The following is a 27,387-nucleotide window of genomic DNA, read 5'->3' as shown; positions in this document are numbered from 1 at the left end:
AGACTACATGTCACACATGTAGGTGTAATGATGGGCTCCTGGGTGAGGGGCCAGAGAGATGAGAGAATAAGACTGCCCTCCACCCCTAGCTGGGGGCCCTGGTCACTTTGAGGCCTTCATGTAACATCATCTCTGGCTGTGTGCGTGTAAAGGAATGAATAGCAGTAGCAGCCGACTCTCCCCCTAGAGCCCAATTTGGCTGGTTTTGGGTAGAGCCTGGGAATTTGATTTTTAACATATGGCTTTGGTGACAGTAATGATTAGCCAAGTTTGGGAAACGCTGGATCAGAAGCCACATTCAGGAAATCCAGCCTGTGCCACACAGGAGGCCCCAACTAGATAAACATGGGAGGACTCTGCTCCTCGGCCATCCGTGCTCACCCTGCCAGGGTAGACTGTTCTTATTAATATAATGGTCCCGAAGATTGTAACAAAAGGGGAAAAGGCACTAGATGTTCACTACAGAACATCTGGAAAAATATAAACAAGCATAAGGGATTTTCAACATGGGCAAAACAGGGAGGAAAAAAAAAAGCATAAGGGCAAAAAAAGAAATTCCCTGTAAAAACACCACCAAGAGTTACCCACTCTTAACTTCTCACTGAGTAATAATCTTCTAGTCCTCTCTCTCTCTCTTTTTTTTTTTTTTTGAGACAGAGTCTCACTCTTTTGCTCCAGCTACAGTGCTGTGGTGTCATCATAGCTCACAGCAACCTCAAACCCCTGGGCTCAGGTGATCCTCCTGCCTCAGCCTCCTGAGTAGCTGGGACTACAGGCATGTGCCACCACAACCAGCTAATTTTTCTATTTTTGGTAGAGATAGGGTCTCACTCTTGTTCAGGCTGGTCTCAAACTCCTTAGCTCAAGCAATCCTCCTGCCTCAGCCTCCCAGAGTGCTAGGATTACAGGCATGAGCCACTGGCCTGGCCTAGTCCATTCTATGTGTTTTTTTAAATACTGCTTTTATTTATACTTTATTTTCTAAGTCTGAATCTAGAATTTAAACTGAGTTTTAAATACCCGTGTCAAATGGATCTGCTTCTCTTGGGAGGGAACAGGGTGCCCAGGTGATGGGACTGGGCCACCCTTTGATTACTGACAATATTAGTAAACACTATAGTAACAAACCCCTCAAGAACAAGAGCTCTGTACAAATGCCAAATGCTTCCTGTTCCTAGTCTTTCCAGGAAATGCTGGGATGGATAGGGAGGACAGGAGGGAAGCAGACCAGGACCCCGTGTGAGGCAGGAGTAATCAGGGCACTCAGTAGAGGTAGGATGGTCACAGCAGTTGCTGAGGGCCTAGATGTCTGCCAGGCACTAGGCAGGCCCTCCCTGCAGGCTCTCTATCTTTATATTTTTGAGACAGGGTCTGGCTGTTGCCCAGGCTGGAATGCAGTGGCATCACCATAGCTCACTGTAACCTTGAACTCCTAGACTCTGGCAATCCTCCTGTACAGGCTCTCCTGGAGTTCCTTTGACACCTGGGAGACAAGGCCACTGGCCCCATTCCACAGATGAGGGTGCTAAGGCTCAAGGAGGTGGAGTTAGCTGCCCAGCATCACCCTGCTACTGAGTGGCAGAGCTGTGGCCAAACGCAGCAGGCCTGTCCCTCCACTGCTGAGCTTCGGTCCTCACCGCTGTGTGGGGCTTGCTCTCCACTTGCCTGAGGCCCCACACGGGCAGTGCCAAGAGGACGGGCCCAGGAGTCCGGCTTCCTGGCCCGCTTGGGTTCCCAGAGCTCAGGTCACCGTGGGGCCAGCAGACACTACCACCCACCTTAAGCCAGCAGCCCACGGGTCGGCCCTCCTAGTGAGGCCAGGACTCACGGGCCAGGGTGAGTGCCTGCCCCACAGGAAGGCCCGGGCCCTCTAATGACCAGCTGGCCCCACGCACCACCCACACTCCCGGGAGAGACTGGCACTCGGAAAAGCGCTTGCTGAATCACAGCCTCCTCCACAGAGACGCCTGTCCGTCCCTTGCTTCCTGGCTCCCTGAGTCCTCATCCAGGACAGGGGCCCAAAGATTGGGGACCACAAGTGAGGAGGGAACAAGACTAAAGGGCCTGAGGGTGTGCAGCAGCCTTCTGTGAAGGATCAGAATGAGACTGCTAAGGGCAGGGAGCCAGACATTTGGGGTGCGGGCACTTTATGAGCAGACAGGATGTGGCTGCAATACTACAATACTTCCCTCCATTTCTGAGGGGAGTGGGGTGTGCCTCCTCACACTGAGGCGCCACCTCGCCCTGCGGACGCCCTCCCGACTCCTGGCGCTGAGGCAGGAAGCCTTCACAGCTCCGCTGCAGGGGTTAAGGAACCTGAGGCTCAGAGGTTAAACCACCTGCCCAAGGTAGGGAACAGTGTGTCCCATTCAGGTCTGTCAGCACTTACCCCCCTCCTTGGTCTTGCAGCATGTGTGGGCTCTATTCAGCCCCTGGCTAGGTCCTGTGGGGAAAACAAAAGTGACCAAGGTATATCCCCCACCTCAGGGTCCTCTTGGTCTTGTGTGGGCGTGTGGGGAAGAGGACACAGAGATTCAGAGAGGCGGCGCTAAGAGGGGCCAGGCCTGGAGTCCAGAGCAGGCCTGGTCCAGCTCGCACCTGGGCCACACCTGTGAGGATCACCTGTCTGGAGGGGTCACACCCAGCTGCATCTGTGTTTCCTACTCCCTTCTGCTGAGTGACTCTGGATACAACGCCGCCTCTCTCTGCTGGGGCTTTGGGGGGATCAGGAAAGAAGGTGCAGGCACCAAACCCAGGGCTTTAGTCCCCAGGGGTGCTGGGGAAGAGGCGCCCTGCCCTACACCCAGGCCCTCACCAGGAGACCACCAGGTGCCTGCCTGACCCCAGCACCGGCCGCTGGCCCCCATGTGGCTGTGCCCAGGATAGAAGAGGAATGCCAGCACCGAGCTGTGGGCCAGGCTGGCTGGCTCGCAGCGGGCTCCACACGTGCACAACGGCATGATACTGCACAGGTGGTGCGGTATCTGGGCTGGTGTTTTCATCCTTCCTCAGCCTCCTTATCACCTCGGCAAGGCCACGTGCTCTCTGAGGACTGGAGTCTAGTGCACACAGTAGATGCTCAATAAATTCAGATGTCCTCCCACAGAGAACCTGAAAGGCACAGGGCAGGGTGGGCATGTGCAGGGCGTGGGCCCCACGTGTGGTGGGGAGGCAGCAGTTTCGGGTGGGTGTGGGCTGGGGTGGAGCAGGAAGCTGAGGCCAGCCTGGCCCAGACCTGCCTGCTTCCTGCCCAGCCCTGGGGCCCTCGGGCAGGAAGGGATCCCGAATCCCACAGGGAAGGAGCCCCAGTGCAGGGACCTGCCCAGGAGCTGGGAGACTCAGTGACCAGATACCCACATGAGAGCAGCTCCCTGTCACAGCCAGATGATGGGGGCTAAGGCCAGAACCCTCAAAGAAGCCAGGAGGTGCCCACTGTTTCCAGGTCCATTCTTCTCAACTGTTTTACATTGTGGTAAAATACACATAACAAAACTTGCCATCTTAGCCATGTTTATGTGCACAGTTCAGTGGCAGATAGCACACTGACACTGTCGTGCAGCCATCGCCACCATCCTTCCCATCTTGTGAGACTGAAACTCTGCACCCATCAATCACTAACCTCCCTGCCCCATCCTCTGACAACCCCCATCTACTTTCTGTCTCTATGAATCTGACAACTCTAGGGACTTCACGTAACTGGAACCATACAGTATTTGTCCTTTTGTAACTGGCTTATGTCACTTAGCATAGTGTCCTCAAGGTTCACCCACATTATAGCAGTTCAAAATTTCCTTCTTGCTCACTGCAGCCTCCAACTCCAGGGCTCAAGTGATCCTCCTCCTTCAGCCTCCCTAGTAGCTGGGACTACAGGCGTACACCACCATGCCTGGCTAAATTTTCAAAAATTTTTTTTTTTTAGACAAAGTCTCACTTTGTTGCCCAGGCTAGAGCGAGTGCTGTGGCGTCAGCCTAGCTCACAGCAACCTCAAACTCCTGGGCTCAAGCGAGCCTCCTGCTTCAGCCTCCTAAGTAGCTGGGACTACAGGCATGCGCCACCTTGCCCAGCTAATTTTTTCTATATATATCAGTTGGCCAATTAATTTCTTTCTATTTATAGTAGAGACAGGGTCTCGCTCTTGCTCAGGCTGGTTTCGAACAGAGGCAGCCTTCAGACCCAGATTGGGGGGGTACCCTCAGATGTGGCAGACCCCACTCGACAGCCACCACTGGGGCACATCTCGGTGTGGTCAGAAAAGCACCAGGAGGGGAAGGGGGCATATTCAGGGAAGCAGGGGCCTTTCTCTAAGTTATGAAAACTGTCCTTTTTAAGAAAGTTTCCCACAGGCAGTGTATTTGTCCTCTCCCTGTAATTAGTCCTCCGTAGCTGGCACTGCCTCTAGCTGAAGTGTGGAACAGCTTCTCTCCCAGGCCTTAGTCTTCCTGTCTGGAAGGGAGTGGAGAATCTCAGAGATGTGGCCACATTGTGTAAAAAGGAGACCGAGGTACCAAGGATTGTGTAGCCCAGGCACTGCCCAAGTCTGGACTCTTCCTTCTCCTTTACCTGCAGCCCACCCCACATCAGACAGCAGGGCTGTGACCCCAGAGCCACTGCTGCCACCACAGATACCCCTTGTCCCCGAACACTCCTGCTTTTATCCAGCAGAGAGGAGGTGCTGTCCAGGTCGAGGGCCCCTTGGGGGAGGTTCCCCATCCGTTACATGGGGATGGTGACAAATGCCCTGCAGAGCTCTCAGGACTATCATGACAGTCACAGACATGGGGTTTCCCAAATCACCTGTAGCGGGGCCTCAGACAGGTGGAGAGCAGGACCCTGCACAGCATTGAAGATGTGCTCTTAGAAGTGTGAGGACTGGTCTGGGCCAGCCTGGGCTCTGCCACTTGTGATCCAGGGTAGGTGACTTTATCTCTCAGAGCCTCAGTTCCCCCATCTGTGGGATGGGGCAAAGGACAGGCCCTGCCTCACAGGGCTGTTGAAAGGCTAAAGCCTGAAATACTGAACACATACCAGGTTTGGGGCCAGAGCCAGGGGTGGGAGTGAGGAGGTGAGAGCAAAACAGACAGGGCCCTCCATTTCCCCCCAGCCTCCATGCCCCAACAATCCTGGCTTCAGTGGGATGAGTGAATGAAAAGTGTGTGGGAGAGTTGGGGCAGGAAATGGAAGAGGGAAAACCAGCCAGAGGGCTCCCAGATAGATACCTGGCCAAGAGACAGAGTTAGGTGGAGCCTGGCGCACAGTAGGTGGGCAAGAAGCACACCCTAGTGAGTTAAAGAAGCCACTGGAATGGGACAGGGCCTTTCTAGTGGAATGACTCAGCTCTTCACATACCGCCCTTTTGGAAAAAAGCAAGATCCAGAAAAGTGAACAGACACAATCCCATATTGATAAACCCTTGACCAGCACTTCCTGCACCTTGGAGAGAAAATAGGAAGCAGAAATCTAAAATGGAAACTAGCTTTAATCAGCACGCATTATCTTGGTGATTAAAAAATAGTACAGAATGTTAAATAAATATAGCCTTAAAAAAAAGAAAGAAAGACGCAGTTCTCAGTGTGGGGATTAGGTGTTCTTTGTAGCTTTGAGAGGGTGGTTTTGGAAGGCAACAACAGAGAGACAGGTCACGCCAGGTATCTGCCCCAAGAAGAGGAGAATTTGCAGAGAATCCTGAATAGAAGACAAAGATTAAAGGGTTTGAAATCTGGGTGGCTGAGAAAAGACAAAAAAGATGTACGCTTTGCTGTCCTCTGGGCTCTCGCCTAACTATTTTTCTTCCTTCCAGAACAGACGCATCAGTTTCTGCTGAAGACTGCTCCTTAAAGTCAGGGATTAACAGTGAGGTGGGAGGTCCCTGGCTGCACCCGGGTAAACTCAAGAGGCAGTGGCAAGAGACCACCGTGGGGGCGGAGCAGGGGGAGGCTGGGAGCTTTGCAGGACAGGGACCATTTCAGACTCATCCCAAGCCCTTTGAGCAGAACTCAGATATGGAGGGCAGAGTAGAAGTTGCTGAATTGGACTGAGCCCAGGAAGGAGAGATAGTGAGGAGGATGGCAGATGTCTGGGAAAGACTCTAGGATAAAGATTCAGTCACGGGAATGTTCATCAACAGTGCTGTTTACATCCCAGAAGAACTGGGAAAAAACTAGGTGCTTGTTATTAGGTGAATGGTTAATTACTTACTAAATGATCAAAGGATGGAATACTATACAATAATGAAAACACATTAGAGCAAAACACTTGATGCCATGAGAAAATGTTCAAAATATGTTAAATGCAAAAAGTAGGTAATAAAACTGTGTAGAGTATCCACTCAGCCATAAATTATACACACTCTCTCTCTCTGTGGTGCTGTTTATAATCCTTTTTCACCCCAAATTTGCTTCTGTTTTTTATTATAAGTACAAGTTACTCAGATAATTAAGAAAAATGATTTTTTTTAAAGAGACAGGGTCTTGCTCTGTTGCCCAGGCTAGAATGCAGTGCAATCAGCTCACTGCAGCCTTGAACTCATGGCCTCAAGTGACCCTCCCGCCTCAGCCTCCCAAAATGTTGGGTTTACAAGCATGAGCCACAGTGCTGAGCCTAAAAACAATTTTTAAAAATCACTATTTCAAAGAATCAAAAATAGCTAAGACATTTGAGAGAATAAGGTAGGAAGAGACACCCTTCCAGATAGTAAAACTTACTATAAGGCCGTAGGAATGAAACCAACACTGGTATGGATAGATGGGTGGACCAAAATAACTGAAGAAAGAATGTGGGAACAGTTCCCCAAGCTTCTGTAGACTTAGACAAGAGAGTGTAGGCTTTGCAGGTTAGGGGAAAAGAATGGGTGTCCATAAGCAGTGTGGGCTCTCACATGAAAAAGCATATACAGCCCCATCTCCCTTCTTACACAAAAACAAATTCCAATGAATTAAAGACTCAAGGCAAAACTTGAAAATGTTCAAAGAAAAATCTAAGAGACTATCTTAATGTCATTGAGACAAGGGAGAATAGCTTGCCACACAATGTACAAACCCTTACAGGAAAAGACTGATATACTAATCACATTAAAGTTAAAACATATGCACATGAAAGGACAGAGTAATAAACAAGTGAAAAGAAGCCAAACACTAGGAAGAGATATTTCCAAAGTGTATAAAACTACCATAGGATTGGGAGGGGGTAGGAGGGGATGGGTATATACAACCACGAGTAAGATGTGCAACATTTGGGGGATGGACAGGCTTGAAGCTCTTACTCGAGGGGGTAGGGGGGCATGGGCAATATATGTAACCTTAACACTTGTACCCCCATAATACGTTAAAATTTAAAAAAAAAGGATTATAAACAAACAAACAAAAAACTACCATAGGATTAATATCTAGAATAAATATAGAACTCCTACAAACATAAGACAATCCAATGAGGGGAAATGACAAAATATATGAATAGGCAATTCACAGGGGAAAAACACAAATGGAAATTAATGCATGAAATAATTCTTAACCACATTAATAATCAAAGAATGTAAATTAAAACAATCAGATGTCATTTCACGCCCTCTGATTGGCAAAAAATGTGAACTCCTAGATGAGAACTTACAAAGTACATACTCTACAACCCTGCAATTTCTCTCTTTGTTATACATCTTAGCTGCTTTGCACACAGGTGAGAAGATACAGACAAGAATCTGTATCTTCTTTACAGGCAGTGGCTCATGCCTGTAATCCTAGCACTCTGGGAGGCCGAGGTGAGCGGATTGCTCGAGGCCAGGAGTTCGAAACCAGCCTGAGCAAGAGCGAGACCCCGTCTCTACTATAAATAGAAACAAATTAACTGGCCAACTAATATATATAGAAAAAATGAGCCGGGCAAGGTGGCGCATGCCTGTAGTCCCAGCTACTCGGGAGGCTGAGGCAGCAGGATTGCTTGAGCCCAGGAGTTTGAGGTTGCTGTGAGCTAGGCTGACGCCATGGCACTCACTCTAGCCTGGCCAAAGCAGTGAGACTCTGTCTCAAAAAAAAGAAAAAAAAGAATGCTCACTAAATAGTTGTCTCTAACAGCAAAAAACTGGCAACAACCTATACTTTCATCAACAGAAGAAAGAATAAATTGTTCTATTCATACAGTGGAATGCTTTAAATCAATTAAAGTTAATTGATTTAATTGATAAAGCTACGTATCAGTTTGGATAAACCTCAAAAACAACGTTGATCCAAAAACAAGTTGTAGAACGATACACATATTCTACGAGATTTTCTATAACGGATATATACAAGTATAGTGAAGGTATAAAACCATGCATGGAAAGTCACCAAATCAAGATAGTAATTTCATCTAGGGAGGGAAGAAAATGGGACTGGAGAAAAGGCTTCAATTGTGCTTGAAGTATTTTATTTACATGCATGTGCACGTGCACGTGTGCATCTGAAGCAATTACCACAAAACATTAAGGTCTGACAAAGCTGAATTCTGGATACAGAAATATCTGTCCTAGTCTTTGTTTGTTGGAGACAGGGTCTCAGTCTGTTACCCAGGCTAGAGTACAGTGGTATCATCATACTTCATTGCAACCTCAAACTCCTAGGCAAGTGGTCCTTCTGCTTCAGTCTCCCAAGTAGCTGGGATTACAGGCACGTGCCACCACACCTGGCTACTTGTTAATTTTTTTTGTAGAGATGAGGTCTCATTATGTTGCTCAGGCTGGTCTCAAACTCCTGGCCTCAACTGATCCTCTTGCCTTGGCCTCCCAAAGTGCTAGGCTTACAGGTGTGATCCACTGTGCCTGGCTTGTTCTAGTCTTTATACTTTCCTATGTGCTTAAATTATTTCTTTTTTAAAATTAATTAATTAATTTAGAATTTTTTTTAGAGACAGGGTGTTGCTGTCTTCCAGGCTGGAGTGCAGTGGCATCATCATAGCTCACTGTAACCTCAAACTCTTGGCTCCAGTGATCCTCCTGGTATAGCCTCCCCAGTAGCTAGGACTATAGGTGCATGCCAACATGTCTAATTTTAAAATTTTTTTCCATAGGGATCTCACTATGTTGCAGGCTGGTCTCGAACTCCTAGGTTCAAATGATCCTCCTGCCTCGGCCTCCCAAAGTGCTGGGATTACAGGTGTAAGCCACTGCACTAGGCTATTTATTTGAGACAGAGTCTTGCTATGTTCCCAGGGTGGTTTCGAACTTCTGGGCTCAAGCAAACCTCCCACTTCAGCCTCTTGAGCAGCTGGGACTATAGGTGGGTGCCAGTGTGCCCAGTATGCTTAAACTACTTCATCACACCAAATTTACCAAAACAATCATGCATTTTTACCCTGCATGGCTAGTCCTTGCCCTGTCCTCACACCTGTGAATGCTTAGCAGGCAGCCACTACTGTGCCAGTTACCAGGTATCAGGGCAGCAGCTGCTACTCCTCCTTCCAGCCTGCCTGCTCCTTGGCCTCTGAGGACACTACAGAACAAGGGAGCACCTTGCTGCCTGGACCTGCCCTGTCCCCAGGGAGACACAGAAGAGGGTTTGATGCAGGCCCTTCCTGTAAGGCAGCTCAGGCAGGTGGGAGAAGAGAGACCAGGTTCCTGTGGCAGAGCTGGGACATCTCTGTCCCTCAGCAGTCAAATGAGCAACCTAGAGAGCCCCCATCCTTCCTTGGGGACAGGCAGATCTGGGTGAGCGCAAAGAGCAAGAGCTTTGGAGTTGGGAACATGTGGGTTGAAATCCAGCTCTGGCATGAAATAATGCTATGACTCTGGGCAAATTACTTAGCCTAAGCTTCTGCTTTTGCAACTTAAAACAGGAACAGGCTGGGTGCAGTGGCTCACACCTGTAATCCCAGCATTCTGGGAGGCTGAAGGAGGATCACTTGAGGTCAGGAGTTCGAGACCAGCCTGGGCAACAGTGAGACCCCATCTCTACTAAAAATAGAAAAAATTAGCCAGACATGGTGGTGCGCGCCTATAGTTCCAGCTACTCAGGAGGCTGAGGCAGGAGGATTGCTTGAACCTAGGAATTCAAGGCTGCAGTGAGCTGTGATTGAACCACTGCAGTCCAACCTGGGCAACAGTGAATGAGACTCTGTCTCTTACAAAAGAAATATATAAATAAGGTCCTGAGCAGTAGCAGTATACAAAATGTAAGATCCATGAAAGAAGGCAGCCATAAAAGGAAAATCACTGTATGATTTTACTTATATGAGATACCTAGAGAAGTTCAAATTCGTGGATACAGAAGGTAGAAGAGTGGTTACCAGGTGTTAGTTGAGGAGGAAATAGAGAGTTAGTGTTTAATGGGGACAGAGAGTTTCAGTTTTGTAAGATGAAAAGAGTTCTGGAGATGGCAGGTGGCAATGGTTGCACAATAATATAAATATACTTTTTTTTTTTTTTTGAGACAGTCTCACTTTGTTGTCCAGGCTACAGTGAGTACCGTGGCGTCAGCCTAGCTCACAGCAACCTCAAACTCCTGGGCTCAAGTAATCCTCCTGCCTCAGCCTCCCAAGTAGCTGGGACTACAGGCATGCGCCACCATGCCCGGCTAATTTTTTCTATATTTATCAGTTGGCCAATTAACTTCTTTCTATTTATGGTAGAGACGGGGTCTCACTCTTGCTCAGGCTGGTTTCGAACTCCTGACCTCGAACAATCCACCCGCCTCGGCCTCTCAGAGAGCTAGGATTACAGGCGTGAGCCACCGCGCCCAGCCTATAAATATACTTAATACACTGATCTGTTGTACTTAAAAGTGGTTAAGATGGTAAACTTTATGTTATGTGTATTTTACCATAATAAAAAAATTAGGGAAAAATATGATCCCATTCTTATTTAAAAAATTGTATCAGTAGCAAAATTATTACTGAATACAGAGAAAAATTTGGAAAAGTATACATAGAACTATATGTAGTTAAATCTAAGGGTAGGTAGGATTGTAGAGAGTTATCTACAATGTACATTCTTTTATTATTTAAGGATGGTATATTTACCAGTAGAGAAGATACTTGGAAAAAAAATCAAAAGACCTCCTGGCCGGGCTTGGTGGCTCACGCCTGTAATCCTAGCACTCTGGGAGGCCGAGGTGGGCGGATTGCTCAAGGTCAGGAGTTCGAAACTAGCCTGAGCAAGAGCGAGACTCTGTCTCTACTATAAATAGAAACAAATTATTTGGCCAAGTAATATATATAGAAAAAATTAGTCGGGCATAGTGGCGCATGCCTGTAGTCCCAGCTACTCGGGAGGCTGAGGCAGCAGGATTGCTTGAGCCCAGGAATTTGAGCTTGCTGTGAGCTAGGCTGACGCCACGGCACTCACTCTAGCCTGGGCAACAAAGTGAGGCTCTGTCTCAAAAAAAAAAAAAAAAAAAAAAGACCTTCCTCACCATGTGGTTTCTCAGGATTATAAAAGAATTTATGAGGAGTGGCTGCTGTTAGAAACAGGGAAGCCCATGCTCCCTGCCATACCTGACAACACACACACTCAACAGGGCCACCCTCCTCACCTCATGGGAGCAGAGTGGCCAACTCCACAAATGCCAACCCCATAAATTCCTTCTTGAGGCCTCAGAGCCCCAGTTTCCTCAACTGCAAGATGGAAATGTTATAGTTGTAGAAAGGGTTATTGTGAGAATTAAAAATAAGATAAGGTCTTATGTGTCAATACAACACCTGGCACAGCATATGGCTGTTGTTCCACAATCCCACCTGCCATCGCAGAAGACCCTCCCAGAGTTCAGAGGGGAGGAGAGGTCTCACTCCTGGCAAAGCACAGACCCACCCTCCCTGATGTGTGGGCTGGACCTCAAGCACAGAAGTCTCTGGGCAGGGGCCAGACCCCCCAGCACCTCCTCAGAGAGCCTCAAACTCCTGGAGACCCTTCCAGGCTTGGGGCCCCAGGAAAGGAGCGAGGGTAGAGTTGGCCACCTGCTCTCAGAACCAGTCCTTAGGTGCAACCCCAGTCCACAGGGTCCATGTCCTCTTGGTGCTTCTTACAAACATGGAAGGGAGTCAAAGAAAGGACAATGCTGTCCCCTCTGTCCCAGAGGGAGACCACCCAGGCCTTCCCCAAACCCCACGTGGGTCTGCAGAGGTCTGGCGTGGCTCCCACACCTGGGCGGCAGGCAGGCGGGCTGTGGGTAAACAGGGCACAGAGAGCCTTTTGTTAAAGCACAAACAGGGCTAAGACGGGAAGATTTCCCAGGCAGGAGGGGAGGCGGGAGGCAGGCGCCCCTCCTGTACCACGGATGGGAAGGCTGTCCCACCAACACTCTCCCAGGGACGGGGGAAGGGCCATTCTCAAGAGGTCCCGTCCCAGGAGGCCTCTGGGCCTGTGAATCTGCTCTGCCATGTGCTTCCTCTGGTCCCAGAGGCAGGAGGGGGAGAAGAGGTCTCACCCCTCATCTGGCACACACAGCTCCCACCCTCCCCAGAGCAGTGTGCTGCCCTCTAGGCTCCACACCCAGCTGGGGTGAGTCAGAGGCTGCGGGCTGGGGGTGCTGCCTGGCTTGGGACTCACCCTGTGTAGAAGGGCACGCCCTCACTTCCTGGGGAAAGGAAGAGGGGAGACAGGCAGGGCCGGAGGGGGAGGGGAACAAGAGTTAGTTGCAAACTGCTCTCACTTGGGCTGGGCTTCCTCAACAGGTTCATCCTCATGCCAACTGGCAAGGGCATGGCCTGCCTTTCTCAGTGAAGGGTGACAGGCAAGGGTGACCCACCTGGAGCTTCCCCCACCAGCTCTGTAAGCCAAGCACACAGAGGTAGCCTGCCCAGTTGGAGGCGCAGGCTCAGGCCTGCCTTTGCACTGCCAGGCAGGTGCTGGAGTGCCCAGCTACTGAACACAGACTAAGCCCTGACGCAGCCATGCCTCAGCTCCCAGTCTCCAAGCAGGCCAGAAGGGGGATCTCTACTTCACCAGCGTGTGACCCTGGGAAAGTCCCTTCACCTGCTGGGCTCTGCGTTCCTATCAGTAAAGTGGGCTGACGCATGTATTGCTCATGGGGTTGCAGTGAGGATTGAGTGAGGAAGTCCATACAAATCTTCTGGACCAGCGTCTGCCGTGTGGCAAGACCCTGCAATGTTAGCTGCTGTTACCATCATGGTAGGTTGTATCAGTCCCTTTACGGGTATGAAGTCTGAGGCCCAGAGAAGTTAACTGACCTGCCCATGGCCACACAACTAGGAGAGGGCGGGAAGTTCCAGCCCAAGTCTGACGTTCCACTGTGCCAACCTGCCTCAAAGGCAAACAGGTTTCCTGGGCCTGCCTGTGCATCCAGGCCCTTGGAGCTGCTTCCCAGAAGAAGAACCTTTTTCTGAGGGATGCATGGGAACAAGGGCTCCAAAGGGAATCCCAGCAGGCCACACTCAGATGTCTCTGATCTCCTATGTCCCACTTTCAGGAAACTCTGGAAGGGAGCCAAAGTCCAGGTCTGGGCCCCTGGGGCAGAGGGATCTGGGAGACAGGTACTAACTGCCATGAACATTATTGGCACTGTCCTCCCAGATGGGTTATGAAATGTGGCCACAAGCACCCAGAGAGGCTGCAGAGGTACCTTCGGCTAAGATCCCAGGCAGGTCAGGGGGAGGAATGAGGGGTCTGGCTGAGGGGGAGCCTGACACCCGGGGCCACCGACATAGGGAGCCAGCTGGAGATGCAAGGTGCCCGCAGGGCCAGGATTCCCGCCCAGCCCGCCCCCGCTGCTGGTCAGTGCATTTGTCATGCTGCCTGTCAGAGGGCGCGGGTTTGGCAGCTGCACCTCTAGGGTGTCCAGGTGGCATGTGAAAGCCGTGGAATTTTACAGCCACTTTTACTCCAGTGGAATGATGCTCTAGGCGTGAGGCTTTATTGCAGCAGGCAATTTAATTTTGAGGTTTTAAGCCCTCAAGAGACATTTAGATGTAGAAGAACTTGCTGCAAGACTCAAGATGCCGTAGAAATGCATCAGGAAAGACAGCTGGGAACATTTGTGGCTGGGAGTAAAAGTCCTTTTATACTCGGCCCCACACGTCCTTGAAGAAGGAAGGTTTAGTCCCCGCCTCCCCAACACACACACACACACAGAGTAAAACCACTAAAACACAATCATCCAGCCCCAGTCCTGGAGGAGAGCTCAGCCCTGCTTCTACCCACCGGCATCAGTTCTGGCAGCGGATGGACTCATTCCCCAGAGGGGAGCACCAGGACTGAAAGAGTAGACTCTGGCCAGTGTTTCTCAGTGTGGTCCGCAGCCCACTAGCCTCACCACTGCCACAGGAGCTTCTTCACCTTGCAGACTCCTGGGCCCAGCCCTCCAGGACAGACTCCGTGGGTCTGTGGTGGTGGGCCTAGCGGGCAGAGTATTTTAAACAAGCTCCCACGTGACCTTGAAGCACCATGCAAAGCCTGAGAAACTAGGAAAAAAACAGCAGTGGAGGGCAGAGTAGAATGAGCACAGACTGCAAAGCCAAACAGGCCTGGGTTCAACTCCTGGCTTTGCCACCTGTAAGTTGTACAACTTTGGGCAAGAGACCTCATCCCTCTGGGCCTCGGTCTCCTTGTCTGTGAAACGGTGAAGTGACCTCACACGCAAGGCGGTGGCAAGGGTAAGACGAGCACACACAGGCAGTGACCAGCAGACCACCTGACACTCAGACACGGTGCTGAGGATGACCCGGGCTGTGAAGGCACCGCTGCCAGGAAGAGGTTGGAGAAGCTGCGCATCACCTAAGCAGTGGCCTATTCCAAGGGCTCCTGCCTGCCAGGCATCGTCTCGTGTGAGCAGGAAGAGACTCTTGGGGAAGAACGGGAGGAAGAAACATGCAAGAGGGAGAGGGCCAGGACAGTGAGCCTGGGAAAACCACCAGGTGAGGTGAGACAGCAGGAATTCCAGCAAAGATCTCTTTCCCAGCTCAAACCTGACAAACAACACTCTCCCAGCTCCACAAAGCAAGGCTGCCAGGCCTAAAATTTTTTTTGCCAAAGCCCATCATGAGGTCATCTATGCTCCCAAAAGAGCATCTTTGACCTAGGTGACAGGGTGGGTTCTCCTGTTCTCCTCACCTGCCCACCCTCAGGGCTAAAATCTGAAAGGAGCATTCCAAAAGGACCAAAACCAAAGCTTGCTCCAGGTATTGCAAGGGTAAACTGAGTCAGGGCCTGCCTGTTTCTGAAGGTTTGCAAAGGGCCAGACTCAGGCAAACACAATGACTCACACTCAACTTGACTTAACTGTGTGTCCCCCAGCCCCCAATCCAGGCCTGCCTCAGGCAGACAGCAGCAGCCACAACCTAGAGGGCGCAGCTGGCCCGCTGTTCCCTCCAAGCTATCCCTGGAAGGGAGGAGGAATTCTGATCCCAGATAAGCAGGACCTGCTGCTTCCTGCTCATGGCTGCCCAGCATGAGAGACTTCGGGTCAGGCCTCCTCTCTCCAGGGGACAGAGTTCCTCAAAACCAACAGGAAACTCCTACAGGGCAGGGCCCGGTTGGGTGACCTTATCCCAATAAACAGGAGAGTTGACAAAATCACACACCAGGCATTTCCTACCTCCCTCTGCTGCTGTGAATGCCCAAACAGGTCAAGACTCCCAGTATGGTGAAGGGGGGCCATGTGGTGGCAGGACAAGAGCGGGGCAGTTCTGCCCCAACCACACGCAGACCTATCTGCCTCCTGCCTGGGAAAAGGTCCAGGGGACACCCTTAATTGAAACAGAAGTAAGCTGTGAATCAGTAACTCAAACATGGCCTGATTTTCATAAAAATATGCAAACAGTACTAATAGATGTGGTAGATTATACCTGTCCCCATTCACAACTCTGCAGATGAGGATCACGGGAGATTTCCTTTTCTATATTACATTAAAAACCCAAACAGGCCGGGCACAGTGGCTCACGCCTGTAATCCTAACACTCTGGGAGGCCGAGGCAGGAGGACTGCTCGAGGTCAGGAGTTCGAAACCAGCCTGAGCAAGAGCAAGAGCCCATCTCTACTGAAGAAAAAAAAAAAAAAGAAGGAAATTAATTGGCCAACTAAAAATATATAGAAAAAATTAACCAGGCATGGTGGCACATGCCTGTAGTCCCAGCTACTCAGGAGGCTGAGGCAGGAGGATTGCTTGAGCCCAGGAGTTTGAGGTTGCTGTGAGCTAGACTGACACCACTGCACTCTAGCGGGGGCAACAGAGTGAGACTCTGTATTGGAAAAAAAAAACCCAAACAGTACAAAAACATATAACGAACACATAACTATTTGGTAATTACCAAAAAATAATTATAATAATGATATTATTATTCCTTTTCAAATCTAGGTGGGGAGGCTCAGGCCTTCCTTCACAAAAAACTGAGAGGGGTGGATGGAGGCAGGGAGGCCCCAGGACAGAGAAGAAAGGACTTCAGATGAGGACATGAGGCCCTGAGAGGTATAATGACTGCTCCACAGTCACTCAGCAGGAATATGACTGCCAAAAGTTAAATCCTGACTACAGAGTTCAGGTCCTAACCAGCGCACACTCCAGGAGCCATTTTCCAAAGTGTAGGCTGAGGAACCCCAGTCCCCAAAAATGTCTACATGATCAAGTAAGTGTCGGGAAATATGACATGCCAGCTCCTTCTCAGAGACTCATCATGCTCAGCTCAATACATTCAAGGCTCTGAAAAGTCTGCAGCAAGAATAACAAGAAGTAGCTATTTCCCAGAATTATCTAACCACCGTGGCCAAAGAAACTGGTGTTCCACAGAACACTCTTTGGGAAATGTAGTCACTAGGCAGCATTAGCAATACCGACTGATAAGATCTGGAGTGAGAGAGAAAAAACACAGGTTTGCAATTAAACAACACTGGCATTCAAAGAGTACAGCAATCAGACATTACTCAGCTGGCCACTGAGTCAGGAGAAGGGAGAAGAGAATGATTCTGTTGTCTGCTGCTTCTGTCCTGGACTCTCTGGACCTACAGTGAAAAGGGCAAAGGACTGTGGAGAGAGAGATGCTGCCCTTTGCTCCCTGGGCTGGGAAAGGCACCTGACCAGAGCTGGAGCTGGCCTGGCAGGAGGGGGACCCAGTCCTTACCCCAGGACGGCTCCGCTATCTGTGCGTTGGCTGTCGGTGCTGAGGCCGGCCCACGTCTGCCTGGGCAGGGTCCTGGCATTCCTTTCGTTCCATGGACGCTGCCTCCCTACGAGGAAGTGAGAGCTACTGTCAGCAGGCGAATGTGTGACTATCAGAGTTACCTGCTGTGCTGCCAACATTTTCTGAGAGCCTGCTTGGTGCCAGGCCCTGGCCTGGGCTCCCGGTGACAAGAGAGATTCAGACAGAGACCCTCCCTCACAGAACTTGGTTAACTGAGGAGATGACAAATCGGCAATTTGTCCAAAGCCCTGGAGAACCCAGGGCTTTGCTGGGGTGAGTCCAAGAGGAGCACTAGATCCAGACTGTGGGGTCGAGGAAGGCTTCCAGGAGGAGGAGTTGCCTGTGTTGGCTCCTGAAGAATAGTAGGAGTTGAAAAAGAGCATTCCAGCCAGAAGGCAGAGCACATGTTTGCCTGGAGGGGAGAGGACACGGCATCTAGAGAATGCTGAGTGGTTCAGCATGGCTAAAGCCAGAGCTGGAGGTGGGAAGCAGCAAAAGATGAGCCTCAGTGGGGTGAGCTGGGCAGGCAAAGACCCAGCCTCTGCTCAGACTCCAGCCCAAACACAGACCCCACTCAGCATCTCTACCAGTCAATAAGCACTGGTAAGCATCTACCACGCACCAGACACTCTGCTCAGAGCTGTTCACGAAGCTGAACAAGACAAATTGGCAAGGTGGAGAGCGAAGTGTAACCAGCTATAATAGGGCAGCAGGGAGCACCCAAACCAGCCAGGAGCTGGGAGTGTGGCACAGCCACTGGGGAAGGCCAAAGGATTAGCTGGAATTAGCCAGGAAGGAGGGTAGACAGAGGGAGATGAACAGACCTGGGAGGGATTGTGGAGCCTTTCAATCACTTGTGCCACTAAGTATTTATTAGACCACCTCAGTTCCAGGCACTGTGCCAGGAAAAGGGTAGCAGAAGATGGTCTCCCCTCTCACGGAGACAGGTCAATAACCCAGCAATTTCACATGGGGTGGTGGCAACTGGGCAGTAAAGTACCTAGAGGTGTAAAGGCACAGAGGCCATCCAGGTCAACCTCTACTCCACCCTGCCCTCCTCTGCGAGGATGGGGCACCCACTGAGGCTAGGCAGTCTAGTCACTTGCCCATGGCAGAGGTGGGACTAGACCTTTGGACTCCCTGTCACTGACTCTTCTCCCTCCTCTTCCAGGAAGCATATGTTGACTATCTCCTACATATTCACCCAGAGCAAATAAATTCCTCCTTCCTCTGGACTGCCTCTGTAGTATTTCTATTATTACACTGGCCACAGTGTATCAGAACTTATGTGTTTTCCTGGCTGCCTCTCTTCCCAGACTGCAGCTCTGAGCCAGCCAGGGACCATGTTTTCCTAGTACCATTCCCGGCCCAGGACAGGTTCTTACTAAAGGATGGCTGAATGAATGAATGAATCAAGGGATGGAGAGATGGTGTGCTGGGCTCTAGGGCCCCGCATCCATCCCACCTGAATCCCCAAGAGGTCTTAGGCCAAACCTGGAATCACCTCTACTCTCAGAGAGGAAATCAGGAACCAAGTTGATTCCTTCCCTCTAACTCCTACAGCCAAGGTCTGGGCCGGGCCAGGCAGCAACCCAAGGCCCAGCCATCTCCTTGCGTTCTGACCCACTGGGGCAATCCTCAGGAGCCCCCACTGTCCAGAAAGGTCACTCAAAGTTTGCAAGGAAACTGCTTCCTAGCAGTGTGCGCAAGAGATGGAGAACACACACATCTGGTCGAGTTCTGGGGGATAATCATAAACATTTATTGAGCCCCTGCTCTGTACCCCACAGTCCCTGGAAGGCAGCGGGGTGTTAGACTACACCCCAAAGAATCTTTAAGACTGGGAAGGCAAGGAAGCAGAGGCCAGTCATTCATCCCCGGCATCTCTACAGCAGCCAGCCCTCCGGCACAAGTCATCTGTCCTTGCCTCCCCTCATGAGCCAGAAGATGACTTGACCTTTACAGAAGCAACACCAGTGTGGCTGAGCCACCAGCACTGTCCAGTCCCCCTGAACAAACTCCCACTCCCCCATCCCCTCCACAGGAAGTATCACCAACAGCCCATCTCCTCCCCTTCCTACAGTCTGTCTGGCAGTGCCTCTGCTCCAGAGGGCAGAATACAGCTTGGAGGGGTGACCAATACTCCTAACAGAAAATGTGGAAAAGGCCCTTGGGAACTTTAGGCTCCCCCAAATCCCTCCTCCTCAATTAGGGCCACACTCCTTTTCTCTCACCAAGTGCTCTCCCTCCACACCTCATCCTTAAAAGGCTTCCTGAGGTAGGGCAGGGGAAGAGAAATTAGTGGAAGTGTGGCTCACGCAGGAGCCACCTCACCCTTCCAGCCAAGTCCCCATCAGGAGGAGGCTGCCAGACAACCCCCAACTCATCACTCCTTCCCAAAAAAGGCAACAATTGCATCAGCCAAGAACCGGCCCATCTTGGTTCACTCCAGATCAGACCAAGGGGAAAAAGCAGTCACCAAGAGCAGCCAATATCATGACCCCCAAGAACCCCAAGCTATGTTCCATCAGCCAGAGAACCAACTTTGCTGACCTCCGGCTCACCTACAGCTGGACCAGGCCCGGACCACACTAGATCTGGCTCTCAGGCCCATCTGGATGCACAGAACAGGGGCAGGGGCTGGGGTTTCACACTCCGGTAGGGTGTTCCCAGAAACCCCAGCCCAGACAGGCCCCAAGAACCTAGCCAGGGATCCTGCCCCCAAGTCAGGGCACTGTCCCCGCCAGATAAGGGCAGAGAGGGGTCCGAAGGAAGAGAAGGGGCCCGGGAAAAGACAGCTGGGAGAATCTTTTTGAAAACGAAAAAGAACTAGCAAGGAGTGAGCCCAGAAGTGGAACCTCTGGGAATGGGAGTGTGTGTGCAGACGGGTAAGGATCCGGGGGACCCAGGGAATGACAAGGGGACATGGGGAAGCCAAGGCGGAAACTCGGGGGTGCCTGGGAGGGGGCTCGCGCGCCGCGGCGCCGGGGACAGGGTGGGGCCCCAGAGACCGAGGCATGGGGGAGCCCGGAGGTAGGCCAAACAGAGCGGCCACGGAAGGCCCCCGAGGGGTCGGCCCTGGCGAGCAGAGCCCCAGCCGGCCGGAGCGCCTGGGGCCCGGCAGATGACTGGGGGTGTGTGTGAGTGGGTTTGGAAAGGTGACAACACCATCCCTTTCCCCACCCCACCCACTCACCTGGGCTCGCCGCGCCCGGCCGCCCAGCAGGCAGCCCCAGCCCCTGGCCACTCCGTCCCGCTGCCGGCCGCAGCGCTCCTCCGGCGCCTCCTTTTGTTTGTCCCTCACTGCACCACTCAGCCTCCTCCGCCCCGGAAGTGACGTCACCGCCGGGCGCGAACGCCGTGGCCAGGGGGTCGCCATCTTTATGTGGGGAGCTCTCTCCTTGCCTTCACCCCGCTCTCTCCCCCGCGCCCTCGCCATGCTGCTTCGTGGCGGAAGTAGAAGACCTCGGGGTCAGCCCACTTAAAGGGACAGGGAAGGCTGCAACCTTCAGAAAGTACTTGGGGACGAGGGGAAAGCTGCTGAAATGGAGGTGAGTAGTTGGTGCCGAGCGTGCTGCCCCGAGGTCGTGTGCCAAGGCTGGGAGGGCCTGCTAACGGTTCTGAGCTTGGTTGTGCCGCCGTGCTCAATGCGTTTAGTGCTGTACGTGTAACGGAGTAGCTGCGCCGAGTGACTGAGCTGCCTGTGGGCTTAAGTTGCGCGCACTACTCCCTGGTCCGTGCTGGGACGCTGGGGCTGGTCCTCTCTGCACCCCTGCCCTCCTCCCGGCAGCCTACGAGGGAGAAAATGAAGCCCGAAGTAACAGCCAATTCTGGGCAGAGCTTGGGTCGGAACCCAGTCCCTGGACTCCAAGCTCTACAACTCCATGTTTCCTCCTGGGTCCTTGCAGTTCCCAGGCTGTTCATAGTAACGGCAGCCAAGTTAAAAAATAATTCGTAAATGGAATAATGTGCAGACGTTAAAACGATACGTGTTCAATATGCACTAATATGGGACGACTTCCTAGGTACCTTAGGTGAAAAAAGGAAGGAACAGAAAAAACAGCGTTGGTGGGTGCTTCCGTTTGTGTACAGGGACAGGTGAGGGTGTGCGCCCCAGCTGAGCGATAAGACACACAAGTTAACTGTGGTTGCCTCGAACAGGAGAACTGGGATCCTGGGTACCGGGACAAGGGGGAATAATTTGCTACCATGTGCACAGGTTGGTTATTAAAAATAAGGCCAGGCACGGTGGCTCACACCTGTAATCCCAGCACTTATGGGAGGCCGAGGTGGGAGGATCACTTGACACCAGCCTGGGCAACATGGAAGGACCCTGGCTCTACTAAAACAAAAATTTAAAAATTAGCCGTTTTATGCCCTCCCTTTTGCTCTTTTCGTGCTGTGACAATGGGTCTGGTCATCTGTGGAGTATGTATTATGCTCTGTAAACCTATATGTTGCTCTTGCTCTATAATCCTATCTTTCTCGCTTCAATAAACCTAATTTTCATGCTTGCCTTAAAAAAATAAATAAATAAAAATTAGCCAGGTGTAGCAGAGTGCACCTGTAGTCCCAGCTACTGGGGAGGTTGAGGCAGGAGGATCCCTTGAGCCGAGCAGTTGGAGGCTGCAGTGAGCTACAATCACACTGCACTCCAGCCTGGATGACAGTGCCAGGCCCTGTCTCTAAAGAAATAAATAAAAACAAAATGATGAAGATAGTAATAGCTCCCATTTGTCATGTGTTGAGCCAATGCCTAATTTCAGGTCTCCCACTAGGAGATCTTATTTTTCCTTTTTAATAAAAGAGAAAGCCTCAGAGAGGTGAGGAAACATGGCAATATCATAGCCAGAAAGTAGAGAAGCTGGAATTTGAGCTCTGGAGGATTTTACACTAATGCCCACCATCTATCCTACTCTCTAGTGAGAAGCTTTTTTTTTGTTTTCAGTTATACAACACCCAGCTTGGGGACTGGCAAACAACAGGCACCCAGTAATTGTTTGTTGACTGAACAAGTGGAACAAATGGAAGAGACAACCCTAGGTGTAGAGTGAAAAGAAGCAAACATTGAAGGTCAGAGCCCAGGACAGAGTCCAAGGCTCGCTCCCCTCTTTCCAACTTTGAGACTATGGATCTGGCATGTCCTCCATGGGCCTCCATGTCCCCATCTGTAAAGCAAACAACCACAACCACAATAGTGGACACTGAGCACTCCCACTCATACTCTAATACTTTATGTGCAGATTAGCCCCATTTTACAGATGAGTAAGTGAGGCACATAGAGGTTAAGAAAGTTACCCAAAGAAGATTACCACAAGTCCTTACTCTCCTACTTCCTGGGAGAGGTTGGGCTCCTCGGTCTCCCTCAGATTCCTGGGCTCATCAGCACTAATGCTTTGGGGACCTATGCGTGCTGAGCTGCCAGTTGCTGAGGATCTAGTGGGGAAAGGACAAGCTCATAGTTCCTGTCCTGGGAGTTGAGTGCCTTGGAGGCAGAAGCCCAGGGCCTTGGGACCACAAAGCAGGGGCTACGTAGGTTGGCCTGAGTGGAGTCAGAAAGGGCTTCTCCAAGGAAATGAGTTTTAATCTGTGGCTGATTAAAAGGATGTCTAGAAGGAGAAATGATGGTGCTGAAGACCCAAGCAGAGACAGGTCCCTGGCCGGGAATCTGCCTTGGGGGTCCGTGCAGGAGCCAGGGGTAACCGACACTATCAGAGAGCATGTAGGTTAGAAGCATTCAGTGGCTCACGCCTGTAATCCTAGCAGCACTCTGGGAGGCCGAGGCGGGCGGACTGCTCGAGGTCAGGAGTTCGAAACCAGCCTGAGCAAGAGCAAGACCCTGTCTCTACTATAAAAAAATAGAAAGAAATTAATTGGCCAACAAATATATATATAAAAAATTAGCCGGGCATGGTGGCGCATGCCTGTAGTCCCAGCTACTCGGGAGGCTGAGGCAGGAGGACTGCTTGAGCCCAGGAGTTTGAGGTTGCTGTGAGCTAGGCTGACACCACGGCACTCACTCTAGCAACAAAGTGAGACTCTGTCTCAAAAAAAAAAAAAAGAAGAAGCATTCAGTCTGGCTTCTGTGGGACTCTTCTGTCCTCCTGGAGAATGCCTCCCTTAGGTGCTGACTTGGCTTCCCACCAACTCCACACCTAATTAACCTCTGCAGGCTCCAAAAAGTAGGGCTCCTGATTTTATCATTCAGGTGGGGAGGCAACAAAGGGACACATGAGAATTAATAGCAGTGAGGAAGTCACTGTAACTATATGGCCCTAACAAACCTGGGTCCACATCCCAGTCCTGGATGGCACTGCCAGTTAGTTCCCTGAAGAGTGGCAAGCTCTATTTATTTATTTACTAAAAGGTCATAATCCATGATTTGAAAAATACCAGGTTGGTGCGTAGAGTCCAGTGGTGTCATCATAGCTCACTGCAACCACAAACTCCTGGGCTAAAGCAATCCTCCTCCCTCAACCTCCTGAGTAGCTGGGACTACAGGCATGTGCCACCACACCTAGTTGTAGCATGTTATCAGTATGTCTGTCATTTATTTTTATGACTACATAGCATTCCGCTGTATGGATATACCACTATTTATCCTTTCATCTGTTGATGGACATTTGGATTTTTTTTCCACCTTGTGGCTATGATGAATACTGCTACTATAAAAATTTGTGTACAAGTGTCTGTATGGACATATTTTTCCATCCTTTGGGGTTATTAATTCCTAGGAGTGGAATTGCTAGGTCATAAGGTAATTTTATATTTGGGCTTCATAAAAATTAAAAACTTTTGGCCAGGCCCGATGTTTTACGCCTGTAATCCTAGCACTCTGGGAGGCCGAGGTGGGAGGATCCTTTGAGCTCAGGAGTTCGAGACCAACCTGAGCAAGAGCGAGACCCCGTCTCTACTAAATTTAGAAAGAAATTAATTGGCCAACTAAAAATATACATAGAAAAAATTAGCTGGGCATGGTGGTGCATGCCTGTACTCCCAGCTACTGGGTAGCCTGAGGCAGGAGGATCACTTGAGCCCAGGAGTTTGAGGTTGCTGTGAGCTAGGCTGATGCCACGGCACTCTAGCCCAGGGGATAGAGTGAGACTCTGTCTCAAAAAAAAAAAAAAATTAAAAATTAAAAACTTTTGTGCTTCAAAGAACAATATCAAGAATATGACCAAAGTCATTGATTCATTCAGTTAATTTTTGTAGATGAAGTGAGATAGAAGTCCAACTTCATTCTGTTGCATGTGGATATCCAGTTGTCCCAGCACCATTTGTTAAAGAGACTATTCTTTCCCCCATTGAATGGCCTTAGTATCCTTGTCAAAAATCAAGTGGCTATAGAAGTTTGTATTTATTTCTGGGCTCTCAATTCTGTTCTACTGGTCTATATCCATCTTTATGCCAGTACCAGTGTTTTGATTACTGTAGCTTTGTAATGAGTTTTAAAGTTAACTTGCCTTTTTCATGTAACCTGAATATCTTTCCATGTCAGAATGCTAGAAGCAATCTCACTATTTTTGGTGGCTGTACAGTAGTCCATTGTATGGACAAACCCTACAGTGACACAATATTGAACCAGCCCTACACTGATGGACATCATATTGTCTCTAATTTTTTCTCCCTCATACTCAGTGCTGCATCAGTCATCCAGATGTACATTTCTTTGTATATCAGTATGAATATTCCTGTAAGATCAATTTCTACAAGAGAAAGAATTGGGTCAAAAAATAATGTGTTGGGACTGCAAACTAGTACAACTTCTATGGAAAGTAATATGGAGATACCTCAAAGATCTACAAGTAGAACTAACATTTGATGCAGCTACCCAAAGGAACAAAACACACTCTATAAAAAAGACACCTGCACTAGAATGTTTATAGCAGCATAATTCACAATCGCAAAGGTGTAGAAACAACCCAAGTACCCATCAATCCGTGAGTGGATTAATAAAATGGGGTATATGTATACCATGGAGTTCTACTCAGCCACAAAAAACAATGGTGATCTAGCACCTCTTGTATTATCCTGGATAGAGCTGGAACCCATTCTACTAAGTGAAGTATCACAAGAATGGAAAAACAAGCACCACATGTACTTACCATCAAATTGGTATTAACTGATCAACACTTACATGCACATATACTAATAACATGGATCAGGTGTTGGGCAGATAGAAGGGTGGAGGAGAGGATGGGTATATACACACCTAATGGGTGCAGTGCGCACTGTCTGGGGGATGGACACGCTTGAAGCTCAGATTCGTGTGGGGCAAAGGCAATATATATATAACCCAAACATTTGTATCCCTGTAATATGCTGAAATAAAACAATTTTTAATTAAGATATAGAATAGTTAATGAAGAATACTCACATATTAAAAAAAAAGAGTAATGTGTACAATTATTAAATTGCCCTCCAAAACTTATACTAATGAATGCGCCAACCTGGTATTTTTCAAATCATGGATTATGACCTTTTAGTGCGTTGTAGTTGTAATTTGGTGGGTCTCAATATTCTTATTTTTTTGCCCAGCTGAGAGGCAAAAAATAGTGTTTCATTTTAGTTTGCATTTCAGTAATTATGAGTAAGGTTCGGCATCTTTTCAAGGTTATTGACTATTTTCTTTTTTGTGAATTTCCCATTTATATCTTTTGTCCACTTTTTTTTCCTATTGAGATGTTAGTCTTTTGTTAGTGATTTGTAGGAATCCTTTGTATATTAAGGCTCACACTATATTTAAATGGCCCAATTACTTGTTTGTCTCCTTTATTAGATTGTGCACTCCTTGAAGGAAAGGAAGTATCCTATTCACCCTTGTATACGTGGTGGCTAGTGTAAGGAATAGCACGTAATGAGAGTGCAGTAAATATTTGGCTGAAGCAGTGAACAGGCGTGTACCACTGTATGGCATGCTGTGCACCAGGTTTTGAAAATAAAAAGATGAACAGAATAGAGTCCTTGTTCTAATAGAACTCACAGCCTGGTGCTCTCATTCAGCAGCTACTCTCTGCCAGTTGCGTAACACCGATTGGAAGAGCCAGTGTGGTAGGATGAGAAAGATGCCAGGACTAGGACTTGGGTGACCTGGTCCTGGTGGGAATCTGGGTGAGCCAGTTCCCCATCCCTGGTTATCAGCATCTGCATCTATAAAGTGTGAGTGCTGGGCCAAAGCTCTCGTTTCCCCTTGAGCTTCTATCAGTCTGTGCTTCTTTGGCTCTTCTAGGAAATAGGAGTCATTGGCCCAAGGAGCCATCATGTCACTGCTTAGAGCCTCTCTTGCCCCACAGTGGTAGTGTCTACAGGCTTTGAAGTCAGAGTCCTGAGTTCAAACATTGGCTCCGCTACTTGTGAGCTCTGCCCTTGGGTGTGTGACTTACCCTCTTGATGGAACCTTTCTCATAGCATTAAACGTGAAGGGACCTGACCTAGAACAGTCAAAATCTTAGAGACAGAAATGGACAGGGGGCAGGAAGATAAAGGGGCATTACTGTTTAATGGGTGTAGGGTTTCAGTTTTACTAGACGAAGAGTTCTGAAGATGGGTGATGGGGATGGTTGCACAACAATATTATTAATAATACCACTGAACTGTACACTTAAACACGATTAAGATGGTAACTTTTGGCCGGGCGCATTGGCTGTCATGCCTGTAATCCTAGCACTCTGGGAGGCCGAGGCAGGAGTATCGCTCAAGGTCAGGAGTTCGAAACCAGCCTGAGCGAGACTCCGTCTTTACTAAAAATAGAAAGAAATTAATTGGCCAACTAAAAATATCTAGAAAAAAATTAGATGGGCATGGTGGCGCATGCCTGTAGTCCCACCTACTCGGGAGGCTGAGGCAGGAGGATTGCTTGAGCCCAGGAGTTTGAGGTTGCTGTGAGCTAGGCTGATGCCATGGCACTCTAGCCCAGGCAACAAAGCAAGACTCTGTCTTTAAAAAAATAATAATAATAAGATGGTAAATCTTATGTTATATGTATTTTATCAAAAGAGGGGGAAAAAAAGAAAGAAAAGGAAAAAAATTGTAAAGTGATAGGACCTGTAATGTGCTCAGCAGGGAACCTGCACAGAGTGTGCAGTAAATAAAAGGCCATTGTCCTTACCCTCAGGACCCTTGATGGGCTGATTAGTGAAAACCTGCTTCCTGGAAAAGGGTAGGGGGTGATGTTGGAGGTGGTGTGGCCTGTGATAGGAATACCACAGAGGCCCCCAGCTGTCTCTGAATGAGTTAAACAAGTCCCTAGTGAGAGCCCCCAAGTGCCTCTGTATGAGGTCCCTAGAAGTCTGGGCTGG

At 49.6% G+C, this 27,387-nt stretch overlaps 2 protein-coding genes across 9 annotated transcripts in view; one reads left to right on the top strand and one right to left on the bottom strand.

Moving 5' to 3' along the window:
• LRRC8A (leucine rich repeat containing 8 VRAC subunit A) overlaps positions 1–20,410 on the bottom strand; it is a 32,795-nt gene extending 12,385 nt beyond the window's left edge. For 2 of the 4 annotated variants that reach the window (XR_001155854.3, XM_012772164.2), the window contains exons 1-2: positions 20,286–20,410; positions 17,030–17,135 (exon numbers count right to left, since the gene is read on the bottom strand). The gene's annotated coding sequence lies outside the window, so the exon portion shown is untranslated. Of the gene's footprint in view, positions 1–2,389; positions 2,444–17,029; positions 17,136–20,285 lie in introns of all 4 variants that reach the window. The other 2 variants (XM_012772165.2, XM_076009106.1) reach the window with 2 other exon arrangements.
• The window catches only part of KYAT1 (kynurenine aminotransferase 1), a 37,469-nt gene continuing 29,968 nt past the window's right edge, over positions 19,887–27,387 (top strand). For 2 of the 5 annotated variants that reach the window (XM_012772169.3, XM_012772168.3), the window contains exon 1: positions 20,447–20,640. Coding sequence is in view for 1 of the 5 variants with exons in the window: in XM_012772170.3 (XP_012627624.1) it covers positions 20,635–20,640 (6 nt within the window). In the remaining 4 variants the exon portion in view is untranslated. Of the gene's footprint in view, positions 19,978–20,446; positions 20,641–27,387 lie in introns of those variants that run through there. The other 3 variants (XM_076009108.1, XM_012772170.3, XM_076009109.1) reach the window with 3 other exon arrangements.

The sequence above is a fragment of the Microcebus murinus genome, chromosome 12, assembly GCF_040939455.1.
Source record: "Microcebus murinus isolate Inina chromosome 12, M.murinus_Inina_mat1.0, whole genome shotgun sequence".
In the NCBI taxonomy this organism is placed as follows: domain Eukaryota; kingdom Metazoa; phylum Chordata; class Mammalia; order Primates; family Cheirogaleidae; genus Microcebus; species Microcebus murinus.
The sequence above is the reverse complement of the archived record's forward strand: the minus strand, read 5'-3'. Positions and strand labels throughout refer to the sequence as shown.